We start from the raw sequence: 15559 nt of genomic DNA on the forward strand, positions 1-15559 counted from the left end.
AGATGGATGGATCAGAACTTAGAGGCTGGAAGTTCCACCTTGAGTAGGAAGTAAGACCAATTGGAGATTGAAAATAGAACACTATTCGATTTGGAGTTGTGAGAACGAGTACGGGCATGTGTTTAGTTCCCCTTTGGTTATGCAATAGTTAAATCGTGAATATCTATATAGAAACAAAAAACTCAAATAATACTTTCTAACTAGCTCTTTTAATTGAGAGCCTACATCGTTACGAAATAGTATCCAAGCATAACCGGCCTATAATTTGTGTGGGCTAAGAGATACTGAAACATGGGTCCTTTGAACCGATCATGGATTGATCATGCCGTTCATGATTGCTTTTAAATACATTTGGACTCTTGACGAGATAAGGAAACCAGATAACAGTTAGTATGGCTAGCTTCTAGTCAATCTAGTGTCTGATAAGAGAAGTATAATTTAATCGGCTTCCTCAAGTTGGACCTGATGCCATCTGTGCATACTTTCTTAGATGGGCCTGCTGTAATTGACGTGCCATAAAACTAAACCTGCACACGCCGAGAGACAGAGAGGGAGAGAGAGATTTATGTGCAATTTCAGAACTTTTATACTGTAAACATTTGTACTTCTGAAGGTGGAAGCGTGTTCTGGACCAAGTACATACTACCAGGGTAAAAAGATATAATTGAAGTACCGAACCATAAATAGACAGCCTAACTCACGTGCATGCCTACCCACAGGTCATATTTTCGCTTCGTCTATGATGGAATTATGCATGGCATCAATTTGGCAAATACCTTTTTATTGAGATAATATGAGACTCAAATCCAAGTCATGGTAGTAGAAACTTCACTAAATGTACCAGTTTGCATCCAGATCAAAATGACAAATGCTGAAACTTTTTTTTTTTTTGACTCTTTTCTCATATGCCTCAGAAAATGCTGGCCAAGAAATGAAGTCCATGGAGGTGTCACCTCTATCCTTATTGGTGACTGTGATTTAGTTGACTTTGCTTGCACATTATAACATTAAGCATTATGTTATATATTATGTTACGTATCCCTATCTCTTAGACATCTATATATATAAAAAAAAGGTAAGCATTATCTTGTTAAGATTAAATTATGACCCTTTCCAATACTATCATGTCGAACATCTATTAAACAACCATATAAATATTTCAACAAAAAAACTCCAACAACATCTGGATTAATCCAAGTTCATCCTGTAAAATGCCTTCCTAACCCCATGTCCTGGAGGGAGCTTGGCCTTTCAAAAATCAAAGTGCTATTAAAGCCGCTTTCATTCTATGACCAGAGGCATGGACTTGGTCCTCACCAACTTCACTTTGGAATATGTCTTGGGAATCACTGAGAGAGATTATAAAGGAGGTAGCTGTCAAATCTCGAATACGTGGGGAGTTAGTCATCTTAATTTGTTTATCAAATTTGGATGATGCTTTACATTGTTTCCTATTGGTTTTTCTAGTTTTATTATTAGGTGGCACTGAAAATATCAAACAGTAGCTTACCAAAAGAAAAAGAAAGGAAAGAAAAATGTCCTACAGTAGGTGAGGATTACTGCTGGTTGGTAAGAATATAATGATGCCTTGCAAAGTAATCGACCAGAAATGTAAAATAACTATTCTTAAAACAAAATAATGAGTAAACAATAATTTTTGTAACACGATGAGAGTATAAAATTTTGCATGAAGTATTTTACTAACTAGGCATGTCTTATTCCATCAAGCATGTTGGCTTATGGCTTAGGCACCGTATGTGCTCCAACCATACAGCAAAAACATAAAAATATCATTTAATAAAAGAAAAAAAATGAAAGTGTTAATTTTATATTAAAAGACTGAATTCAGAACTCTATATCAATCTAAAGAGATATATGGAAGCAAAATTCCTTAAAACTATAATTTATTTTGTTAATAGTTTCAAAACATATTTTATTATATAGAAAATCATTTAAACAAAGAATATGATTAATTTTTATATTATAAATAAGTATTTTTATTTCTTAAAAAAAAAATCCTAAATCCTGAGAGCCTAAAGCCTAAATAGCAGATAGTAGGTTTTGCATGATTTTTGTTATATAGGTTTTATTTGTCATTGTCATCATTGTTTTAAATAAAATGTTATCGTGTGATGCCGTCTCCCCACTTAAACCGTTATAATAGTCATCGTCTCAAAAAGCAAGTTTTCAAAGCTATTAAAATGGTATTATGACAGGCAATAATTAAAAAGAAAATAAAAAAAATAATGATATTATTTTTCATTCATTTTTGAGATAAAATGATATATTCTTTAACTGTACAATCTCTTCTGGAAGAAAATTTTAGGGAGAAAATTTTGAAATTTGAAATAAATAATATTTTTTCAGAAAAGTATGACGAAAGATAATAGCCTGTCATTTGTGTTATATGATTTGTTATAACAAAAAAAAATATTGGGACATAACAAAAATAAAGCCTTTATATAATTATATTCTTTCACATAATTTACTTCAATAACCATGATTTTTTAAAAATTTTAATTATGAATAGTGATGTCATAACTTTAAAAGGGCTTGTTTTGTTCGAGTGCAAATGTGCAATATAAATATGCACTATTTTATTTTCTTTGTTCACCAATGCCGAGATGTGAAGAGACGTCACATGACACACAAATGATGTCACAAATCACGGTCAACACGACGAGTCGTCTTTTGGTTAGTTCCATTGCGTTTGGGATTGGATTTCGGAGCACTTTTTTCTTTTTTTTTTTTTTTTTTTTTTGCTAGGGGGGGGGGGGGGGACCCTGACCGCCATCCCGGCAGGAGAATGTTCGATGCGGACAGAAATGGCCGTGTGTTGGGCACCCCGACCGGTTTTACTCATACCCTCCCCACCCGTAAGCCCGGCTCAGCTACTCCTCTGAGCTCTGGCTCAAGTCCCACGTGTGAGTACGTCACACCCGGCACCACCCCGGCTACTAGCGGTTCAAGAGCGGTCCTACACCACAAGTCCAAGCAGTGGCCAAAGTAATGAGCTCCGGTCCACAATTTAATCGTCGCCGCAGCGATTCGAATTTGGGACCTTGTGGTCGCCGCAGCGATTCGCCTTAGCCATTGTGGTAGGCGGAGATGGCGACCTCCACTGTTAGCCCAAGGCTCCCTTCACGGAGTAACTCCGAGTTAAGGGCCAATATTTTTTTGCTACGCCAAGTTGCACTCGAGAACCATTGCATCATGATAAAGATAAAGATATTCCTACAGGAGGAATATGTTTCGCGTATGCAATATATAAACAACGGGTTATACGATATCAAGATAAAGATATTCCTCCTTGTCTCCAATATACAAAAATAACCATTGCATGATAACACCAAAATTAAGATGCAAATAGCTACTAGATATATGGATCGAGTTCTCGAGCCCAATCCAATAAATACATTGGGAATATATTGTTGCTAGGATTCAACACATGTAGATATAAAATTAAAAAAAAATTATTGATCATTACATGGAATTTAGTTAAAATATTATTTTTTGGTTCGTATGGCTGATTGCCGTAAATGCTTGTCAAAAAACTTTTGTAACTAACCGTGTAGGAGATTTTGGTTTATTATTAGAAAATAAGCTTGTCCCCCGTCTTGGAAGCCAACTTACGCTGCTATAGTTAGACCAGTGTATATATATATATATATATATATCTTATATTTGTTTGGTATCGATGAGAGATGATTTGATTTGGATACATGGAGGGTGCAATAGTGAACAAATGCACATTCCATGCTTGCTTCATGAGAAGTGTAGATGATTAGATATAAAATAACATGAAAGAGGCACTTGAAAGTTTGTTGGTAGGCGGATTGCTGACTTTTTAAAGCTAAAAGGAGGATGCACTCCTACGACTCTGACCTCCTACCAAGACATGATGTCCCACAAATTGGTGGGTTATCCCATCATAAGGGTGCTTCATCTGTGGAGGACTCTCACTGCCCTGGATTACGAGTGGCAACGGTGCACTCCTTCTTTGGTGGAGACAGGAAATTGCACCGGCTACAAGAGCCACTATGGTTTATGGCTCCAAGTTTTTATGGTGCTGTGTTTTTCTTCTTTCTTCTTTTTCTTCCTCTTCTTCGGATAATATCGGAGATAAAAACCTCAATAAGTAAAATGAAATGGAAAAACTAGTTGCAGTCTAATAAAAAATATCTATGATGTATAAATATAAAAATTAAAAAATTTATTTTACTTAAGAATTAAAATTTTTTAATTTTATATGGACTCTGTGGCTAGAATTTTGTACGAGAACTTTAGTATTTTATTTCTATACAAACCTTTATTAAAATTTTGAGTACCTTGTATTTTGAGTAATTTTATCTATTTTGCATCAAATTTAAATCCTCTTGAAACCAAACAATCTGCAGGCATGTAACTATCTCTAAACACATGAATAGCTTCAAAGGACTGTTGAGATAAGGCAGCTGTGGCTATCATAAAGGAGAGGATGATTCTTTTTTCCTGGATTTGATCTATGTAATAACAGTTGCAGAATCCGCTTGAACAATCTTTTGAGATTGTAGAAGTAAACAGCTATCATAAGCCCCTCCCATCATGCCAAGCTCTGAGCCGAGGATGAATAAAATGATGAGAACCCGCCTTAATAACTTGACTAGACCAAATGGGACATATTGCTAATGAAAAATTGAATCTATGCACTGTATAACACTGGCATTTAACTAATGTGTCCCAAGGTGTTCATGACAACGACTTAGCCACCAACCAGAAATTTTTCTTGGAGAATTTGAAATCATGGGATAACATCCATGTATGCGACTATTTTATCAACTTGATTCGTCGATTTTTGTATTTTGATCATGCAGCGATCGACCTACCGGCAGCAGGCTATATATTTTTTTTTTTAACGTGGAAAAGTGGCGTTGATTAGTTAATTTGGCAAATGCTGTAGCTGTTCTTTTGGTAGTAATGATGCAAGATTTACAAAATATAATTTTATTTTTGTTGAAAATAAAAAATTAGATGTATATATTATATTTGCATCAACAAGTAGCATGTAACGCGATCTGTCCCATGGTATCGACATCATGAGAGGTACGTGTGAGGCTTAGGTCTCCTACAAGTGTTTCTAACTTTGAATCATTCAATCGTTATGTCCCCATGGTTGTCACTATTTGGTATTTGCTAGTATTGTTAGCATTAGGTACACATAGGTTGCGACAAAGCTGCATGTTTGAACTTTAGTAATTTGTGCATGTACGGGGCATTAATATATCCAGTGTAACTTTGTGCTCAACGTCGTGAATTTATCATGTTGTTAATGGTATTATATGATTGTACCATATAGTTAAAATATGCTCTGTTATTCTTGTTGTTGTTGGTAAGGTAGGTATGCATAATATAATTTAAGTTATTTGAAAATATTCTTGAGCTCAAGCTAGATCTACAAGCAGATTGAGCTCGGTGCTTACGAAACGGTCCACTAAGTTCATCAAGGGCCGAGACAATATCAAGAAGTCGTACCACACGAATTAAAGTTTGATAGTTATAAATTATATTGCTCGTAATAGGTCGCATTATTCAAAATTAACGAGTTGATGAGCTCCAATTATCGACACCACAATAGTAATTAACTTCATATGTATAGAAAGTAATTGAGGCCACAATTAATTCACTAAATACAGTTGCTTCTACTATGTGAACCCACTCCTATCATGTTGCACAATTCCATGCCAAAGATTACATAGATTTTGAAGATCAATAGGACAAATTCTCTAAACTAATTCAGAGCAGACAACTTCATACCATATATTGACATCTCAGTGTTGAAAAAAAAAAAATTATCAACGATAAAAAAATTCTAGAATTAAACATTAGGGAGTCATACGGTATATCATGTATTAAGATCCCCATTACCATTAGCAACCAAATCGTTCCAGGATTAAGTTGCCATCTTTTGAACTTGCGTATGGTGGCCGTCAAAATCGTTGGAACTCATTAGTTTGGCCCAAGGACGGCTAAAGTTAACCCCACTGATAGCGTTTTTTTAAGAACATTTCATACCAAACTTTTTTTTTTGCCAAAAAGAAGACCAGTTCATCCCACATTTGTGGACGAATGCGTCCAAGATGAGACCAGTATTCCATCAGGGAACAAGTAATAGACGGCAGCACGGCTCTCACCTACTTACCACCGCCACAATCCCGTTACGGTCTCCGTTAAGCCGGGACACCATAGTCTAAATCCCGGGCTCCACATATATTGGATCGTACTGCTAGGACTTGGACCTAAGTCCAAAATCCCCCTCGTCTTTCCCCATATTGGTTCGACTGGATCAAACACCGAGGGATCCCTCTCTTGTTTGAAGTTTCTAGATCCAAATTGTACCATTTGTGTACAAGATATACCGATCTTTTTTTTCGATGCAGCTACCGGATGGCAACTCGCATAGATCTCAAATTATATTCCAAACTTTTTTTTCATCTACCTGCCTAAATCTTGAAATAATTATTGCACGATTCAATAGTCGATGTAAGGTAAATCATTATCGGGGTACAATATTCCATGGTTAGCTTGCAGCTTTTCTTAATAACTTTTCTCTAGCAAATTCAAACCTAATATAGCAGTTGCTGTTGGTATGGTGTCTCATAACGGGCCATGGTTATGTCATTTTAAATTAGTAATGCATTATTAAACATTGATGTAAAGTTACAACCGGGGAATCTCGTGAACAGCCGACCATTTTTGTTTTAAGTTCAAGGAACGGAGTAGGATGAATTTTAATAATTATATTTGTCCTATGCCTTTCTTTATTTTACTAGGGTACGAAAGCTCTTTTTTTTTTAATATTGACTAGAAATGTGCCTGGAATAGTATACTGGATTGGAATAGTTATCAAACAATAAATATAATGGACATACAAAATGTAAATCATAGATTATCATATAATGTTTTGGAATCATCATGCCACGGTTGGAAAAGTTACCCACTTAGAATAATTGAGATTCACAAATGTAAACAAGCTGAGTGCCATCTAGTGTTGCGCTTGATTGAAGTCGTAGAATGCCCACTTGGGCACCAACTCATGTATCATATATTCCTATTTGTTGCCATTAATTCATGCTAATGTAAAATTATCGAACTATTATCTCAAGTGATTTAACATCACGCATCTTGATATTTTCTTTTCATGAAAAAGAGATCCACCCGTATTATAATTATCTAGGATCAGATTGTTTCAAGACATACCGCTCAGTAATCAAACCTAGGTCCACGGGATCTTAAAGGGATGGTGTATTTCCACTAGGACAAGACCCGGTTCACCACGTCACAATGGCCTTGTGCCATCTCACCTGCCAAATAGACACCTCTCTCTTATCAAGGGAAAAAAAAAAGAGGAAGAGGCAGATTGCTTGCCGGGGAGGGGAAAAAAAAAAAAAAGAAGGACGAGGCGGATTCGCTTGGAGATAATAATATAATATTCCACCGACACCGTACATGTCTATGGGGATGTACTTGGAGATCTCTCTAATATAGTAATATTAGCATATCTTTTAAAACATCCTTAAAAGCAACATCATCGCATATTTTTACGCAACATTCGGTTTTGGTAGACGTGCATCTCCAAACTAAAGTCTTTGGTAAGGTTACCCAAATGCTCCGCCATTTACTCTTGGGAGAGCTTGTTAGAGGTTGCAGTAAAATGGAAATGAGGAATATATTATTTCGCAAGATGTTAGCTAGGTGATAATATATCCATAACCGCATTAAATTACTAAGATATAAAAGTATATCATTTCATATGGTACTAGCTAGGTGATAATATATATATCATTAACGATATTTAATTACTAAAATATAAATTATTTTTTTATTTGAGAGAGAATGAATTGGAAACTCGCCGATATCATAATTACTCAGACTCAAATATTTGGAGATGAAGCATCCAAACCTCATACTTTGAATTTCTGATTGTCGAGTAGGGAAGACCATTGTGGTGGGGCACGTCGGTCGGCCGGTGCCCACACTAAGCCTTTCTACACCTTGGCCGCTGACTTTGGCGTCCTCCTTAGTTTTGGATGATGCCTCAATCGAACTTAAGCAACGTCAATAGATTTGTTGTAAGTCCAATGATCAAAATTACTGGCTGCAGCTTATCCCGATGATTGTACAAGTTGAATCAATATACAAGCTAAGAACAATGAGAGGAAAGATTGTTGATTCGATTGTAATTAAAACAAGAACAATTTAGTGGGAGAATGATTTATCCCGACACTAGCCCAATCTAGGGGGGATTAGTTTATCCCACACTAGCCCAATCTAGCGGGGATTAGTTTATCCCACACTAGCCTAATCTAGCGGGGATTAGTTTATCCCACACTAGCCCAAGCCTTAGACAATCCTAAAGTCGAAATACATAGACACAAGGCCTCCCAAGCCAATAGGCTGACACACTCTAAGGTGGAAATACAAATGCTCCAAGATGTCTTGGATAGTCCTAACCTATCCCTTATATAGACCTAAGACAAAAACAATTCAAATTTCAAATTCAAACATTCAAACGGAAAGACAAATTCAAATGATGTAGCCTTGAATCACGTTCTCATGAAGAGACCTCATAAGTTGACACTTGGCCCCTTTGGAATGCTCCACTCGGCACACATCAAGGCTGCAAATTTGGGCGTCATTGATTGTCATCCTTGAATTTGAATTTGAATTTGAGTGTGGCTTGTGTGCATGGCCAGCATTTGAATTTGAATGTCGCTCTTGAATGGAGTGATCCATGCGCGTGGTCGATGATGTGGCTGGCACGCATTGCGGCCATTTGAATTTGAATGGCGGCCATGATTGTCGCTCTTGAATGAAGTGGTCCATGCGTTTGTGCTTATGTCATTTGAATTTAAATGACGTCCATGATTGTCGCCCTGAATGGCCATCCCAAGAAACCAACATATTATTTGCATACCTAATTCAAGTATCTATGTCAACAACCATGCTATCCCCTTAGTAGTTTGCAATTCCAAACGTGTCTTGGTCCCGGAATTGGACAAGTTGTGTGTTTTCTATAGTTCCCACATTATGGTAACATTGTAGGCATCCCATGCTATGGTGCAAGCTGCAAATTAAGTCAACTTAACATTAAGTTGACCAACAGGGACCATGATCCCGAATCAGAAACGTACCCAAGCTATTCCCAATGTGGGCCACACCAAAAGGCCTACTATAAATGTCAACCACCACACGCCATGCGCCCACCTTACCTCAGTTCCCACCTACTCCGTCATCCCTAACGGCCCTCCGTCAACCCCACCCCCTTTAAAACCCTCCCAAGTCCCCACCCCACCTCTCATCCACTCCATCCCAATCCTCGCCACCCACCCGGCTCCCCTCTCTCTCTCTGCTTTTGGTCTCGTGTGAAGAGTAATGGATCTAGTCCTCCTGGAGAAGTCCCTGTTGGGGCTTTTCGCCGCAGTGACACTCGCCATCGCCGTGTCCAAGCTCCGGGGGAAGCGCTTCAGGCTGCCCCCCGGACCCCTCCCTGTCCCCATCTTCGGCAACTGGCTACAAGTCGGCGACGACCTCAACCATCGAAATCTGACAGCCCTCGCCAAGCGCTTCGGCGACATCTTCCTCCTCCGCATGGGCCAGCGGAACCTCGTCGTGGTCTCGTCCCCCGAGATGGCCCGCGATGTCCTGCACACCCAGGGCGTCGAGTTCGGCTCCCGCACCCGCAACGTCGTCTTCGACATCTTCACCGGCAAAGGCCAGGACATGGTCTTCACCGTCTACGGCGAGCACTGGCGCAAGATGCGCCGCATCATGACCGTCCCTTTCTTCACCAACAAGGTCGTGCAGCAGAACCGCCACGGCTGGGAGGAGGAGGCCCGCCGGGTGGTGGAGGACGTCAAGGCCAACCCCAACGCCGCCACCGAGGGGATCGTGCTAAGGAGGAGGCTGCAGCTTATGATGTACAACAACATGTACCGGATTATGTTCGACCGGCGATTCGAGAGCGAGGACGACCCTCTCTTCAACAAGCTCAAGGCACTCAATGGAGAGAGGAGCAGGTTGGCGCAGAGTTTTGAGTATAATTATGGGGACTTCATCCCCATCTTGAGGCCCTTCTTGAGGGGGTATCTTAAGATCTGCCAGGAGGTCAAAGACCGCAGGCTGCAGCTCTTCAAGGACTTCTTCATCAAGGATAGAAAGTAAGTGTTCGTATTATATTATATATGCTATCATATTATAAGGTTTTAGATTTAACTGATGTTTGGTTATTTGTGGGATATTCATGGTGTTTGCGTGGGTTAGGTATCTGTTGCCAGCCTTCACTTTTTCTTTTATTTAAATTTTTGCATCATGCTGTGGGCTCGCTGCTTTTTATCCAGGAATGGTGGTTGGTGGGCCGCCACCATCCAGAGTCGTATTTAAGACGTCCTCTTGGGGAAAGTAATGCTAATTATTAGCTGATAAGACTGCTTGGCTTGTTTGTATTTGTTATCGACGACATATATGATCTGTGGGTGAAAATGGAACAGGAAGCTGGCGAGTACCAAGGGGGCGAGCAATATGGAGCTCAAATGTGCCATAGATCACATCCTAGAAGCGGAGAGGAAGGGAGAGATTAATGAGGACAACGTCCTCTACATCGTAGAGAACATCAACGTTGCAGGTACTCTTCTACCTCCTTTTTCTTTGCGCCTGCTGTATTTCTTTTTCTTCTATGTTTATTTTATTTACGTCTACCATATTTCTTTTTTCTTCCATGTTTATTTTTGTCTTAATCCAAGATATTTCATAAAATAGTTCTGGTTGGCTACCTAAGGAGCCATTCAGTCTGCTCCATTGTTCATTTTACTGGGGATACGAGACAAAAGAGAGCAATTTTGGAATCAACGACTTTACAGTGACTTTTAGCATAAAAGCCGGCAAAGTTAAGGAAGGATAAGTTGGGCGGTTTGTTTTTTCGGAAATATTTTTTTATTATTAAAATATTTTTTTAATTTTTTTTTTAAAAATATGATGTCTAAAAAATAATTTTGGTATATTTCTTTGAACATGAAAGAGTGATTTATATTAAGCCGAGCATTTACTTTTTTTTTTGAGAAAGTTGTAAGAAATACATATTATATTCTTATTAAAGGGAAAGAACTTACTTTTTTTCATATTTTATTTTTTGATTTCTATAGATATATTTGTACTCAATTAACTTAAATTATCTGATTTATCAAAAAAAAAAAAAAAAGGACGGTGCCATTCTAAAGCGTTGTCCCAGCTTGTGAGAGATGTAGTGTTCATATGATCTAATACGATCAAGGCTTTCTTTTGGAGCCAATTGGGAAAAGAGCCTCCTTGCATTCCACTGGGCTTCAGTTTTGGATGGATGGAGCCATGGGAGGTTGTGGTCTTACTCCTACTAGATAATAGACTGGTGGATGGAGCACTGTGGTGAATAGAATTCATGGCATGTAGTTGAGTCACGTGGTGGATGATAAACTAAGCCCCGTCTTTCCGTATATGATGCACACGGAAAGTCTTCTTTCCCCAACCTCTTAGATTTGAGCATATTTTTAGATAAAAATTATTGGTTGGACCCCAATCCCAGAGCAACACGCTTCTTTTTCATCCATGTATGTGAGCATTGCTTCATGGTTGGCAACCGAGCTAGTAGACCTAGTTCAACCAATAACTTCTCGATTTATAATTAAAAGAGGGAGACAACCTATTTATTGGTAAATATCACTAGCCGACGGTATCTTCTGTACAAGAAGGCCAAAATCTATTTATATGGGTGCAATTCTATCTTTAATTCTTTATATCCGGGGCCGGCTCAACCCTTAAGCGGGCACCTCCAGCCCCCAAATGCATTTATTATCGTAAATTTCAAGATAAGCCTCCAAATGCATTGAGGTCTCTAATGCATTTGGAGCCTTAGGGACCTCAAATGGTAGATATTTTTATAGCTATAAATGTATTGAGGCCTTCAAATGTATTTATGTTGGGACGTATCTCTTATCTAAAGAAATTTAGTATTTCTTTCTTTATTTATGCACTGAGGCCTTCAAATATATTTCTGTTGGAGCTTTTGAATTCGCTTTAGGCCCCAAGTCAATGCATCGAACCGCTCTTGTTCACGTCCATATATGCTGCCTTATTTAAGGGCACAAGTATACGGAACATGCAAAGAAAATTTGGGGAGTGATGCTATAAGCTCCCTCCAGTCACGGGAAAATTGTTCCTCGTCTCGCGTGACATCTGGGGACTGGGGCAACTCTAAGAATCTGGCGCAGTGCAATAGGGGTTGGTCCAAGTTGCAACCTGGTGAAGTCATCACCATGTGGACTAGAACAATGTTTTATGAGTCCGTTAAGCATCTTATACTATTTTTTGAAATTTAAGATAATATTATTCTGTTGTTTAAATGAAAAGAATATTATGTTCGATATGGCCATCCGCGTTTGGTTTATTGAGTGAAGATAATTCGTATTTAATTGATCATTATGTAACTTGACTTAGTGATAAGAACCAGGGAGATGATCCTAGTTGTCCGATAATGGTTAAGAAAGAGGACACTCGATTGTCAGCCTCGTTTAGAATTCGACCCAACCATTACTATAAATAAAAAATGTCAACTTGTCGATGAAGAAAACTAGCCGGACTTGTTGATAAGGATTTTAAGAATCTAGCAAACCTAAAAACCTACAACTATGAGACATGTCGTGAAGAACGCGTTTTCTTTTTTACCAAATTTAGGCGGCACAATTTTCTATTCTAGCTCAGAAGCTAGAAATGTCAAAACGACTACGAACACTTGAAAACATAAACATTTTTATAATATTTCTAATAGGAAAACGCAAGATTTTTGTAGCGTGATGCACTAAAATCAGACGGGTAAGGTAAATTGGTCTGCAGTTTCTATTATCGATGCATATTAAAATCATTTTTTACAAATTATTTCTTACAACCAAATCCAATTCCGTGGCATGTAATTTTTGACCAATGCTTCTTACAACCAAACTCCCCAATATATTAATCCTTCTCGAATCAGCTCAACCAAGCAAGAAAAATAATAATAATAATAATAATAATAATAATAATAATACTACTACAGCTCATCACAACAACAATCAGCTTAATAAGATTACAACTCTATTAGCTTGATTTTAGGACGTGATTAGAGCTGTACTCTCTGTATATATTTCTATATGAATAACCGCAATTAATGGATGTTCATGATCTTCCTTAAAAGAGGCTTCAATCTTAGACATTTCACCAAGAAAAATTTAAATTACATTTTCCAAGGTTAGTGGATGCTGACATTATGATATCCAGGCAATACGCTCACCACATCTCTCACCTACCCCTGGCACCAATCCTCAATTGCCACATAGGATTACTAGCAAAAATCCAACGACATCTTTTGTTGAATCAAGAAGGTGGCAGTTTTTAGCCACGTCCATGAGCTGGACAGCCTTATCTTTCTTTTGACCAAGTCTACACTATAATTTTATTCTACAGTCTTATATTATTATTATGTGGTTCCAAGGCCTGAGGTCCGTTTTGCCACCGCCATTCATGCAGCCATTGAGACGACCCTGTGGTCCATTGAGTGGGGCATCGCCGAGCTGGTGAACCACCCGGGGATCCAGCGCAAGCTCCGGCAGGAGCTCGACACCGTGCTCGGCCCCGGCGTCCAGATCACCGAGCCCGACATCCCCAAGCTCCCCTACCTCCAGGCCGTCGTCAAGGAGACCCTCCGCCTCCGCATGGCCATCCCCCTCCTCGTCCCCCACATGAACCTCCACGACGCCAAGCTCGCCGGCTGCGACATCCCCGCCGAGAGCAAGATCCTCGTCAATGCCTGGTGGCTCGCCAACAACCCCGACAACTGGAAGAACCCCGAGGAGTTCCGACCCGAGAGATTCTTAGAGGAGGAAGCCAAGGTGGAAGCCAATGGCAATGACTTCAGATACTTGCCCTTCGGTGTCGGTCGCCGGAGCTGCCCTGGAATTATACTCGCATTGCCGATTCTCAACATCACCATCGGCCAGTTGGTCCAGAACTTTGAGCTACTGCCGCCTCCGGGCCAGAGCAAGATTGATACCTCTGAGAAGGGAGGGCAGTTCAGTCTTCACATATTGAAGCATTCCACCATCGTCTGCAAGCCTAGAGTGTTTTGAAGTGTTGCTCCCTATTCTGGTGCTGTTCTTGTATTTGTCTTGTCTTTGGATTTTAAAGTGGTTGGGGAGTAATTTGAAAACATGCGACTGTTGATGTGATTGTATGCTTATCTATGGTTGTGCTGTTCTTCATTCTGTACTGCAACATGTATTTGAGGAAATCATGGGTTTACTGTTTTATTCAAGCTCTTTTATTCATTGACTATTCTTAGTTAACCCAATAAAATAATGTAAGCAATTATTGCTTTGCTGTTAATTAAAACTAGGTCATGTTAAGACATTCATGCGATGAGAATTAATTAGTGAGGAGAATGCTACTCTTGGGACGTTGTAGGATGACATGTAAGCACGGCAAGGACAGCAGAACTGATCATGTTTTTCTATTCAGTGGTTAAATATTTTGCTGATCGATTAGGTAAAGCATGTTGATAATGTTGTTCTACATATCTCCAGCCTCATGAAAATTTGGCACTTATTCTTGTGTATAGTCTTTTGAAGGTTAGGATTTTCGTGGTCTTGATCGTCGCTTGGCTTCAACATCTTTAAGATTTAAAGTTTATAAAAGATCTAAGTTATATTTATTTGGTAAACTTGGTCTTTCAATGGAAAGTTTTATTCACTTTCAATTTTTATTCAACTCAGACAACAGTTGAAACATGGAAGCTAGCAACAAATCCTGCAAATTTAGATGTGCAAGTGCTCCAATTATCGAATGTGCAAAGACATGGAAACTCTGAAATATTGCTCGAGAAGGTAACACAGCTATGTTGCACCATCCATGTTGCTTCATTATGCAGCACATTTCATGATGCCAATTCAAGGTGAGTGATTTCGATACAAAATTTATCTAACGGGGTTGGTGAAGGTGTTATAAATTAATTTGGGTTGGCTTGGTTTAAAGATCCCAACCCAATCTTAAGAAGGGTTTGCTTAGAATTGGCCTCAACTCAAATCAAACTTGACCTTATCCTGGACCTAACCAAACTCAACCCTAACCCAACCAATCAAATAAATAAATAAATAAACAAATAAACAAACAAATGAATAAATAGTATTTACATTTTAATTCATATATATTATGTTTCACATAAATTACCTATAGATTTATATGATTATATATTGGCCTTGTTAAATTGCGCATGATGTATCATACAATTTGATGAATAATTGAGACCTCAATCCATTATATATTATTTTGATAAAAAATGTCCAAAATTTTTGCATATCTTCATGTTCTTATTCAACCCAATCTAACATCTTTAATACACCATGACCAAATTTGACTTGGCGAACCCAATCCTACCTTGATTTATCAATTTATCTTTCACTCAAAAAAATAGAAATAAGGGTGATAAGAAAAGCACACTAGCTCAAATTGAATCTGTATTAAT

General features: G+C 38.5%; 1 protein-coding gene across 1 annotated transcript; it reads left to right on the top strand.

The window, feature by feature from the left end:
- The first annotated feature begins 9341 nt into the window (after nt 1-9341).
- Nucleotides 9342-14366, top strand: LOC103702142 (trans-cinnamate 4-monooxygenase-like). Its single transcript, XM_008784447.4, has 3 exons — nt 9342-10196; nt 10527-10660; nt 13570-14366. The coding sequence occupies exons 1-3, from the start codon at nt 9412-9414 to the stop codon at nt 14166-14168; spliced, it is 1518 nt and encodes a 505-aa protein (XP_008782669.2). The 5' UTR covers nt 9342-9411; the 3' UTR covers nt 14169-14366.
- The last annotated feature ends 1193 nt before the right edge of the window (nt 14367-15559 follow it).

The sequence above is a fragment of the Phoenix dactylifera genome, chromosome 3 (assembly GCF_009389715.1).
Source record: "Phoenix dactylifera cultivar Barhee BC4 chromosome 3, palm_55x_up_171113_PBpolish2nd_filt_p, whole genome shotgun sequence".
Taxonomy (NCBI): Eukaryota; Viridiplantae; Streptophyta; class Magnoliopsida; order Arecales; family Arecaceae; genus Phoenix; species Phoenix dactylifera.